This window comes from Neolamprologus brichardi, chromosome 3 (assembly GCF_056152115.1).
Source record: "Neolamprologus brichardi isolate AB-2024 chromosome 3, ASM5615211v1, whole genome shotgun sequence".
NCBI lineage: Eukaryota > Metazoa > Chordata > Actinopteri > Cichliformes > Cichlidae > Neolamprologus > Neolamprologus brichardi.
This window is the reverse complement of record NC_142106.1, coordinates 9,443,677-9,454,826: the sequence shown is the minus strand read 5'-3', so window position 1 is coordinate 9,454,826 and position 11,150 is coordinate 9,443,677. Positions and strand designations below refer to the sequence as shown.

Below are 11,150 nucleotides of genomic sequence, written 5' to 3'. Positions count from 1 at the left end.
TTTATCTTATTAAACAGTTTGGTGTGAAAAATAAAGAAATGGTCTCAGAACAAGTAGAGTGAGCCATGATTTAAGATTCAAAGTAATTTAACTGTTTTCAGTGGTACTTGTGGAGGTTTATCAGAGGAAGAGACTTGGCTGTTCTCCACCCACACTGAACAAGGATCCTGCAGCTCCTTAAAAACTCTAAAATGATCTTTAAGGATAATATGTTTGATTTTTCTTAAAAACGTGCTGTTGGCATGAAGTTTTCAGACAGTGTGTTTAAGAGTCATTGTGGTTAACATCTCACACATTTCAATAAAGCAGATGTTCCTGCATTGCAACAGGGGTTTGCAGTTGCGTTCTCCCCCCTGCTCGTCTACAGAACTCTCATGGAGCACCACTTTGAAACTTTGTAACTCTCTCTCTGCAAAATACAATATATAAAAACCAATGCTGGGCAATTAATTATATAGTTACTTCTTCAAAAAAGTTACTGAGTATTGCAAACAACAAAGATTTTTGCAGCTGTTTACCTAAAAATGCTGCTACGGCATTTTTTTAAACAAACATTTCAAACAATTTACAAAACAATCAGGTGTTCTGCATCAAATCTGATGCCACACAAATTATTTTTGCCTCTCCAAAAAATAATTTCTGTCCACTATGAGATAAAGGAGAACATCAAAAGCCCGATACCTGCAGGCCTGACAACAGGAGATGTATCACTCCTGTAACATTTAGCAGTCACGTCATTGTTCTGACACACACAACAAAATTATTGACTACACTACACACTAACTACACAAGATTTGCGTTAAACGTCGCAAATCTCTCACATCTCAAAACACTGCCGTCACTCCTAAAATTTCCTCTTCTTGACAACTTCACATGGGACCCAACCTAACCTTAACAGTATGTAACAGTCACAATGGTGTGGTGTCTCTTTAAGACAACCCAAGTTGAGGGTTATTGTTGTCATTCGTATGCGCCACTGACCCTCTCTGTGATTGTGTGGACATGTGCTTGCACGCTAGTGCATGAGGAGGGACGGATTTTATGTTTTACCTCTCCAGACACCTTTGTTTGCAACGTTATGGGTTGTACGAACACTGCGCGCTATGTTTGTTAAGCTGCAGCCGTTCAACCGGGCTTATATGGTTGATGAAGAGAAGGTATATTAAAGAACACGCTGTGGAATTCCCAATGCCAGTGTGAGTGTGTATTCTTTTGGCTACCCTGCTAAGTGTTTTGCCGCCTCCACTCAACCACTAAACGCAACCCGACGTTACAAAATGGCACCCGAACATCTTCTCTTGGACCTCAGTGTGCAGTATCTTCGAGCAGTTGATGATTGGTACATAACAAGGTACGACACGGCGAAGTGGCTGTCCGCTGTGTTTCGCGGGAACAGACCAGGCTGGCCTGGAGGCGGACGTCGGGAGGATCAAAGGGTCGAGGCGGTGCATTTCCATGGCAACGACTGGAGACGCTCCACCGTGGTTTGTGGATTGTGGTGCCGTTCTCTGTTTGGCCTCTTCGTCGTGGCTCCATTGGATGTGCGTGGACCTGCGTTTCCTGGGCGTGGGTTCGATGCAGCTTTGCCATAGTTCCTGAATTTGCATTTTTTCTTATGTATTTTGTGTTGGTTACTGTTTAACATGACTGTTGTTTAAGTTTTCTACAGTACTTTCTGGTACTGTTTTCACATATTATGCTTACTGTTGCTGATTTTGAGGAAAAAGAAGAAACACAATGAAAGAAAAAGGGAATTTCATTCTGTAATGGTCCTGGCAATCCTAAGTATATTTTCTTTCTTTGGCATTTATTTAAATGGACATTCACCATGTGGGACACTGTCATGTATGCCAGTTTGTCGACATTGCACTGTACATTTCCCTGTTTTGGTTTCAACTTCTTATCCCGCTGACCATGTATGGAGGCTGGTTAAGTCTGGACTGTACCAATGCTGTAAGGGTGTATAACAATTCCTCCACAACCTGCTTACTACCTAAAGTATCTATGTGTAGTGAAAGGGGGTAGCGGGAGGAGGGTCACCTGGGTCCGGCTGAGGACAGCCTTTGTTTAACCCGGGGGGGATATGTAACAGTCACAATGGTGTGGTGTCTCTTTAAGACAACCCAAGTCGAGGGTTAATGTTGTCATCCATATGCGCCACTGACCCTCTCTGTGATTGTGTGGACATGTGCTTGCACGCTAGTGCATGAGGAGGGACGGATTTTATGTTTTACCTCTCCAGACACCTTTGTTTGCAACGTTATGGGTTGTACGAACACTGCGCGCTATGTTTGTTAAGCTGCAGCCATTCAACTGGGCTTATATGGTTGATGAAGAGAAGGTATATTAAACAACACGCTGTGGAATTCCCAATGCCAGTGTGAGTGTGTATTCTTTTGGCTACCCTGCTAAGTGTTTTGCCGCCTCCTCTCAACCACTAAACGCAACCTGACGTTACAAGTAGCAAACCAAGTCTCCCCTCGCCAGTCACATCAGAAGTAGTTAACCAGCAGCAGGGTGAGGCACTTGCTACGTCTGGTGTTATGGCACCCCACACTAAACGTGGGGCAGTTGCTAAGCTAATCGGTAAGAAAGCTGTCATACATTGCAATTTGAATGGCTTAGCAGTGAAAGCACTACTTGACACATGTGCTCAAGTTTGCATCATAAGTAAACATTTGAAAGACTAATACTTTCCTTACTTATTCATGCGACCTCTGTCTGAAATCATCGAGGAAATTGATGAGTTGAAAGTTTGCGCAGTCAATGGGGAAACCACATCATTTGATGGCTGGGTACCCATCATGATCAACTTACCGGGGGGTGAAGACCACACCCTCTGCATTAGTACTCCAGTCCTCGTCAGTACCTTGCCTATGGACAAACCATTGATCAGTTTCAATGTCTTGGAACAGATAATTGAGGGGCAACAAGAGCAGGTGATACCTACTCTTGTTACCTTGCTGTGTAATGCCATCTGTCTTGATGAGGTGGTCGTAAGCTTAATCCAGACAGTATAGCCAAACATTACACAAGGGTGCTTGAGGACAGTAGAAAGGGATGTGATTATCCCTGCTGAACAGGTCACCTGGTTAAAGTGCCGGGTTTCATCAACCATGAATCCGCTTGATTGTTTAGTGCTGTTTGAGGCTGATGAGGGTAACCAGGCCCTAGAGCAGTTCGATGTCTTGACGGGGTTAGTTGAAATACAGAATCCTAAGCTGTACATCACCATTGCTCTGAGTAATGACACCGAACATGATATCACCTTGACAAGGAAGACGTCCCTGGGCACCTTACAGCCGGTTGAACATATTGTGGAGGTCAAGGCCTCAAACGAGTGCCCACCTGCAATAACAGTTCGCGAGATAACGGTGGAGTCAGCTGGACCTCTCCCAATGTCGTGGTATCCACCAGTGAATCATGATCATTTGGAGGAGGAACAAAAAGAGATTGTCCAGAGAATGTTGTTTGATGAGTACAGGGTCTTTGCGTGGGATGGGAACGGTATTGGTTGTAATCCTGATCTGAAAATGGTGATAAACCTAAAGGATGACATATCAGTGCAGAGAGCATATACTTCCATACCTAAGCTGCTGCTATGTGAGGTTAAAGAGTACGTGCAAGACCTCCTGATGAAGGGATGAATACCATACCATACCATACCATACCATACCACCTTTATTTATAAAGCACTTTAACATAAAACCAGAGTTTACAAAGTGTTGTACATGCAAATAGCACAAGTAAAGTAAATTAAATTAAAAATAAGATAAAATAAAATAAATAACTAAAATAAATGAAAACATTTTAAAACAAATTGAGTCAAGCCCTTTAATCAGTGCCAAAGGCTTCAGCAAATAAATATGTTTTAAGAAGACTTTTAAACTCAGAAAGAGAAAAGACCTGTCTAATGTGCAAGGGCAGATCATTCCACAACTTTGGAGCAGCTACAGCAAAAGCACGATCACCTTTAAATTTACACTTAGTTTTCGGTACCTTAAGAAGCTGCTGATTGGCGGACCTAAAGGAACGGGCAGGTGTATATGGTTGTAGTAGCTCCGAGAGGTCTCTTATTTGTTTTTAAATCTCCTTAAAACAAATAAGTAGTAGCCTCAGAATCGCCACCAAAAACCATCACCTGTGTTTTCTGCGTATTAAAATGTAAAAAGTTCAAAGCCATCCAGGCCCTTCTTTCATCAAGGCATCTGAGCAGAGGGTCTACTGAGAAGCCATTTATCTTTTTAAGTGGGAAATAAATCTGGGAGTCATCAGCATAACAGTGGAAAGAAATCCCATGATCCCTGAAAATAGACCCAAGGGGTAAGAGATATAGGAAGAAAAGAAGCAGGCCTAAAACTGAACCCTGTGGGACCCCACATTGGAGAGAAGCAGCAGAGGATACAAACTTTCACAGAGTTTCACAGAGAAAATTCGCTCTGATAGTAAGATCCAAGTCCTCTTATGCTGCTCCCATCAACTGCATGTGAAAGAAAGACGGTTCACTCCTTTGCATAGACTATAGTCTATTGAACCAGAAAATGGTTCCAGACCAGTGTTGGTCAAGTTACTTGAAAAAAGTAATCAGTAACTAAATACTGATTACTTCCCCAAAAAAGTAATCCCGTTACTTTACTGATTACTTATTTTCAAAAGTAATTAATTACTTAGTTACTTAGTTACTTAGTTACTTTTTAAAAACATGATTTACAACCTGAATAGGTGATAAAGCGATAGATCTTTCAGCCCAATTCTACTTTTTCTACATAATCATCATACAAAATGTAATCAAATGGAAAAGTCTCTTTTTAAAACTTGTTTTGTTAGTTTTAATCTTTTAACTTTATGCATGAAGCAAAATTTTAATTATATGCAACATTATCTGACTGGAAGAAATTAGTTTAACATTTAAACCTATTTTCTGCACATTCCAGCACATAATATAAATATAATATATATATATATATATATATATATATATATATATATATATATTTTTTTTTTTTTTTTTTTTTTTTTTTTTTTTGTGTTTACACTCACTCTTTCAGATGCAAGTAAAACACAGCAGAAAATAAATAAAGTCAAAGACTAGCGGTCCTTTTGCTCTATTTTCACCTGTAAAGCAGGAGTAGAGTAGGCGGAGGTTTATCCTGGTGCAGGTGTGCCGCAGCGGTCAGTGGAAGGATACCGCAGTTTCTCTGTGAGTTTCCCATTACGTTGTAGCTACTCGGTGCTTGCTTGGAAGTTTAGGGGGTTTTTTGCTGTAAAAAGAAGTTTTCTTCCCACGCACAGCGGACACTAATGTTTTTGTCACTTTTTACGGAATCAAACTCAAAATAAGGTCAGTACTTCCACACTTTAAACGCTGCACGCTCATACTCTCTCCGCACTCGATATATGATCCATTGTTGATCTGCACACAGCTGTTGTCACTAACGTCGCACTCGCTTACGTCACTGTCATGAGACATTCTCGCAAGAAAATCACGGTTTTAGTAACGCAGTAACGCAGCGTTCCTACGGGAAAGTAACGGTAATCTAATTACCGTTTTTGCAATAGTAATCCCTTACTTTACTCGTTACTTGAAAAAAGTAATCGGATTACAGTAACGCGTTACAAGTAACGCGTTACTGCCCATCTCTGTTCCAGACTGACACCCACTACCCCGGATACATTCTAAAAATACTTTTATTTAGTTCATTCACTCATGAGCTGCTGTAACATGAATCAAAAGGGTGATTTGACACCTCAGCATGCAGTCACGTTCTATAGAGTTTTGCTAATGATCTAATCATTTTATTCAGGTGTGTTGCAGCAGGGACGCATTCAAAAGTTTCAGGACACCGGCCCTTGAGGACTGCAGTTGGAGACCCATGCTCTTAGTGCTTCTTACGGTGTGTTCACACCGAACGCGATAGACCCGAACGAAAACGCCCCAAACGCCCCTAATTTGACGCGTGCACATTCGCACCTCAACGCGTGTCCAAGAAAAATCCATCGCGTCTCAAAATTGCATATTTTGACGCGCGTGAACCGGAAATGTGGGAGGAAGTTGTGCCAGACCGGTATCTTTGCTAGATGGCAGCTGTGGAGCTAGCGTTTGAAGAGAGAGTCTCCCTTCTCCCGTTGTGGTCCTACAATAAAGCTGCCTTTTCAGTTAAATTCCCATATGAGAGTCCTGCATTTGGGTCCGTCCTCCTGCCAGCCACACAGCCAACTGCGACAATCACAGACCAAATTTATCTACCGGCTTGACTGGCGGCTGCAAAACATTGCAAGATAATCTTGGTCAGGTATTCTTCCAGTCCACTACTTTACCACGAGTGTTGTTTTATCAATTTGGAGGGATGACTCTATCATCTATATAGTCCACTTTGGATGGTCTGATTTAGAAGAGACGATTTCCAAGAGTCGAAGTGGGGCTTCCTGACAGAAACACAATTCAAAATCTATTTTGTTTGACAGGGAGATGATGGATTAAATATCACAAGGATAGAATAATCCTTTAATTGTCCCACAAGGGGAAATTTGGGTGTAACAGCAGCAAGAAAACACATATACAAACAAACAGTACAAAAGACACAGAACAGAAACATACACAATTCTTACATATTTACATGAAGGACAATGGTTACCAAAAACTGAGTACCATACTGTTGTTAAATTAAATTAAATTAAATACAGATAAGAGGCAACCCTGGTTATAGTGTGAATCGGTTGATAAAATAGTGCAAGAAACAGCGCTGATGTAAACATCTGTGTTTGTTGGGAGCAGTTCTGATTGTACAGTCTGACAGCTGCAGGGAGGAAGGACCTGCGGAAACGCTCCTTCATGCATCGAGGATGCAGCAGTCTGTCACTGAAGGAGCTCTGCAGTTCAGCAACATCTACATGCATGGGGTGGGAGACTCTGTCCATCAGAGATGTTATTTTGGCCAGAGTCCTTCTGTCTCCCACCACCTGCACTGGGTCCAGGGTGCATCCCAGAACAGAGCTGGCCTTCCTGATGAGTTTATCCAACCTCTTCCTCTCAGCTGCAGATAAACTGCTGCTCCAACATACAACACTGTAAAAAATGACAGATGCCACCACAGAGTCATAGAAGGTCTTTAAAAGCGCTCCCTGGACTCCAAATGACCTCAGCTGCCTCAGCAGGTAGAGTCTGCTCTGACCCTTCCTGTAAAGAGCTTCATCCCTGTACTTATACTTTTGTGTTGCTCTCTCATCACATTTTCATTATTCTCATCACTGCTTAAAACAACACACATCTCTCTCTCTGTTTTTTTTAACTGTCCTTTCTCCAAAACAGAAAGTAGCATTACAGCTGTTTCAGGCTGAGAAACACCAAACACTCTTCGTATTATCATTCATATGTCATCCACACAACTATTTTATTTCTTTTTGTCCACTGGGCAGCTGACCTGCAGAATCATGTCTGCCCCAGCTGGATACCTTTTCACACACACCGTGACCTCAGACACGCTCACAATCACTTCTGCTTAGAGCACAATTTCACTTCATTCGTCAGACTTCTTTTAAGTTTGCAGCAGGCAACGTGACTGAGTATTGTGTCAAGATAAGTAGGAAGACCACGCTATAATGGACAGTTTAAGGAAGAGGTCAACTTTACAAGGAATCTTTTTGTTTTGTGTTTTGACAGAAAGATGAGACGTTTGATGTCTTTGAAGTCTGAGCTCTGGGCTTGAGTCACAATGTGGTTTGGTTAGCTTAGCTTAGCATGATGGCTGTAAACAGGGGGAGCAGCTAGCTTGTCTCTGTCCACAGTCAAAGATAAAGAGCAGCTGTACCTGGGCCTCCTTGTTCTGATGGTTGTTTGTCCATAACGGACGTCTTCAGTTCTCACTGCTGAGTAGACCACAGCTGAATCAGTCTCTGTGCAATAAACACATTAAAATTACTGCAACAGTGCTGTGATATTATTACACTACAGCGATGGAGACATTTCATTCTGTTCTTTTAAGCTTATTAAAAACATTAAATGGTGTCTTTTTATAAATAGCAGCAACTTTTCACAGTTTTTATTTTTAATCTTAACACCTCTGCAAAACAGTGAGAACAAAGAAATCAGGAAGTTTCTGAGAAAAAGAAGAAGGACGACCACAGAGCTGCAGACTGATGCACTTTTACCACAGAGCATGAAGGAAACATGCAGGACCAGTGTTATCAGCCAAACCCAAACACACTGCAGCAAGAATCTCCATCAAGTCACTGATGGATATAAAGGACGTTTTATCTGTTCAGTCTCTTCATATGTCTCATGTTCACATGTTCCATATCTTAACTGTGTGTACCGACAAACACGCATGTGTGGGCCTCGTCTGAGCCCTGACATTTATGGCTCAGTCACAGCACTGCTGAATGTGATGTCATCCAACAACAAATACCTGCTGTAGAGCTGCAACAAAGTCCTTCTAGAAGCAAATCCACCCACTCTGTCTACATGGCTGTGGACACAATTTAAACACTGAGGCTTCAAAATGCAGCATCTACAACACTCACTCTGCCTCCATCCAGCCTTTATTTAGATTTGATGCATCAGTCTCCATGGTGATGAGTACAATTGGCAGCTGAAACTGTTGTGAACTTCTCCATGAGTCATATTTCCTGTTTCAGAGCTGCTGATTGGCTCTTTGGGCCCTTTACCTTCAGGAGTCATGGACGAAGCACTGAAGTCGTTCACAGAGAGAAGTGTGAACTGATCAAGCAAAGAAACTGAAACATTTCAAACGGAAGAAACTGAACTGTTTCCTAATTCCTGTGACTCTGACCTTTGACCTGTGTGTTTAGTATCTTTATTATTTTTTAGATCTTTGATGTTTCCCTTTGAATCCCCCTGAAGATCCTGACAGTGAAGCACGTACATAATACTCCAGCCTTTCAACTCTGAGCTTATTTAGTTCTATTAATACACTGAAATCTCATTTGTGTCATGAAGAAAGTCTTTAATCAAACAGAATTCAAAGATCAGAAACATTTCATATATGGAGTTAAACATGAATCATTGTTTCAACAATAGATTTATTGTTGTCATAAACAGACAAGAAGACAACAACAAACTGCTCCTCCCATTCAACACATGTCAGTCCATATCCCAGCAAACGAAATCATCTCCATTTACACATCAAATAGAAACATGAATCACTTGTAATGATTAGAAACTTGATAGAATTTCAAATCTAGTTTGGGGAGTCATTCAGTGAGAAACAGTGAAATGATTTTCCATGTGAAAAGGTGGACAGCAGAAACAGAAAGAAACAGTGAGAACTAAAAGAGAAACAAAGAGCTTTGGAACAACGAGGCAGCAGGAGGACAGCTGCAGTTTAACAGCTTCAATTCACTGACAGGAAACAACATTAGAAATATCATCATCCTCAACTCATCTGCTGCACTGACACTGACACCTTCAACGGACACACCTTCACTTTATCAACAGTTAAAATGAATGGAAACATCCTGTGAGTGAAAGTGTGTGTGAAGGTGTGTATGTGTGTGTTAGTATCAGGATCAGAGAACGACAGCTTTCCTCTGTTCCAGTCCAGATTCACTCTGATCCTCTGGAACTTCTTCTGGACTGAGAGAACAGTGACACTAGAAGTGGATCCAGTTAATGGTGAACATGCTGAGTATTTACCTCTATTGAACCATATTGTCCATAATCCAGACTGTATGTCTCCCTTCCTCTGCACAGATTCTGCTAACACACCCAGTATCCACCATGTACTGTCTCCAACTTCAACATCCCAGCTGTGAGTCCCTGAGTTAAAGCCCTCAGAGCCCAGGACAGAGCAGGTTAATCCATCAATCCTCTCTGGATTATCAGGAAGCTGCTGCCTCTCTCCTCCTCCTCTCACACTGGTCAGATCTTCAGACAGGATGAGTTCTGGATGAGCAGTGTTTGGGTCCAGAATGAGAGGAGTGTAGGAGACCAAGTCCTTCATGTTGTTCCAGATGTTGAAGGTCAGGTTGCCCAGGTGTTTGGCCTGGTCTATCAGAGCTCCTGAGGGCAGCTGTGGATCATCCAGCAGGGGGCAGCGCTGGACTCTTTCCACTGCAGCCTTGTAGTTGTGCAGGAATGAGACGTCTTCAGCTCTCAGCTCCTCCTCTGTGGCTCTGACTGTGTCTGAAAGAGCTGCTATCTCTCTGCTCAGAGCCTCCATCTTCTCCTTCATCATCCCACTCTTCTGCTCCTCTTCCTCCCTCAGTGCAGCCAGCCTGGCCTCCTCTTCCTCTGCTAGAAACTGCTGAAGCTTCTTAAACTGCTCCTTAATCTGCCTCTCTGTGTGTCGGGCCTGGACCTTAATGTGTTCTGCTGTTTGATCAAACTTCACTTGAACTTCTTCACAAACCGTTAACTTCTTCTTTAAGGGCTCCAGAGTTTCCTGAAGTTCCTTCTTGTGTTGTTGTGCAGCTTCATCGATGGGTCTGAATCTGTGATTGGTGTGTTTTTCTGAGTCTCTGCAGACGACACACACTGGCTGCTGATGGTCCAGACAGAAGAGTTTGAGTTTCTCAGAGTGCAGACTGCAGAGAGCCTCTGAAGCTCTCTGATCTCTCTCCTGTAAGAACAACTCACACAGGTTCTTTAAAGCCAGATTTAAAGGTGGTTTTGACTTTGAAGATCTTCTCTTACAAACTGGACACTCGTGTGTTGGTCTCTCTCTCCACCATCTCTTCAGACAGTCTTTACAGAAGCTGTGGCTACATGACAGAAGAACAGGATCTCTGAAGACCTCCTGACAGACCGGACAGCAGAGATCCTCCTCTGATCTGGAAGCCATTGAGTCTGTGAGTGAAGCTGAAAACAGCAGACAGGAAGTACAGTCAGTCCTGGCTCCCCTCCCTCCTCTACCACCTTCACTGAAACTTCCTTTGAGTCGTGTTTTTGCTCAAACTCACCTTCAGTGTGTGGAGCGTCAGCAGCTTGAAGCAGCAGTGTTGGAGTTTTCCACTTTTCTCTCCTGTAGCTGGACTCACTCAGAGGAAGCTGCTAGTTTGGTCTGAGCTCAGTCTGATCGTCTGTGCGTCTCTCTTTACTGAGGACGAAGAACTTCCTGTTTCCTGGTTTGTCACATTTGAGTGACGTGAGGGGAGGAGACAAATGTTGCTGTTTGACTTTTAACTAAGGTGTG

General features: G+C 42.5%; 1 protein-coding gene across 1 annotated transcript; it reads right to left on the bottom strand.

Moving 5' to 3' along the window:
• Positions 1 to 9,392: 9,392 nt before the first annotated feature.
• On the bottom strand, positions 9,393 to 10,799 carry LOC148103406 (nuclear factor 7, brain-like). Its single transcript, XM_087838711.1, has one exon. The coding sequence runs from the start codon at positions 10,797 to 10,799 to the stop codon at positions 9,393 to 9,395; it is 1,407 nt and encodes a 468-aa protein (XP_087694837.1).
• Positions 10,800 to 11,150: the final 351 nt, after the last annotated feature.

Bases quoted from the DNA above. Each gene is read 5' to 3' on its own strand.
- LOC148103406 (XM_087838711.1), bottom strand. From the start codon at position 10,799: ATGGCTTCCAGATCAGAGGAGGATCTCTGCTGTCCGGTCTGTCAGGAG.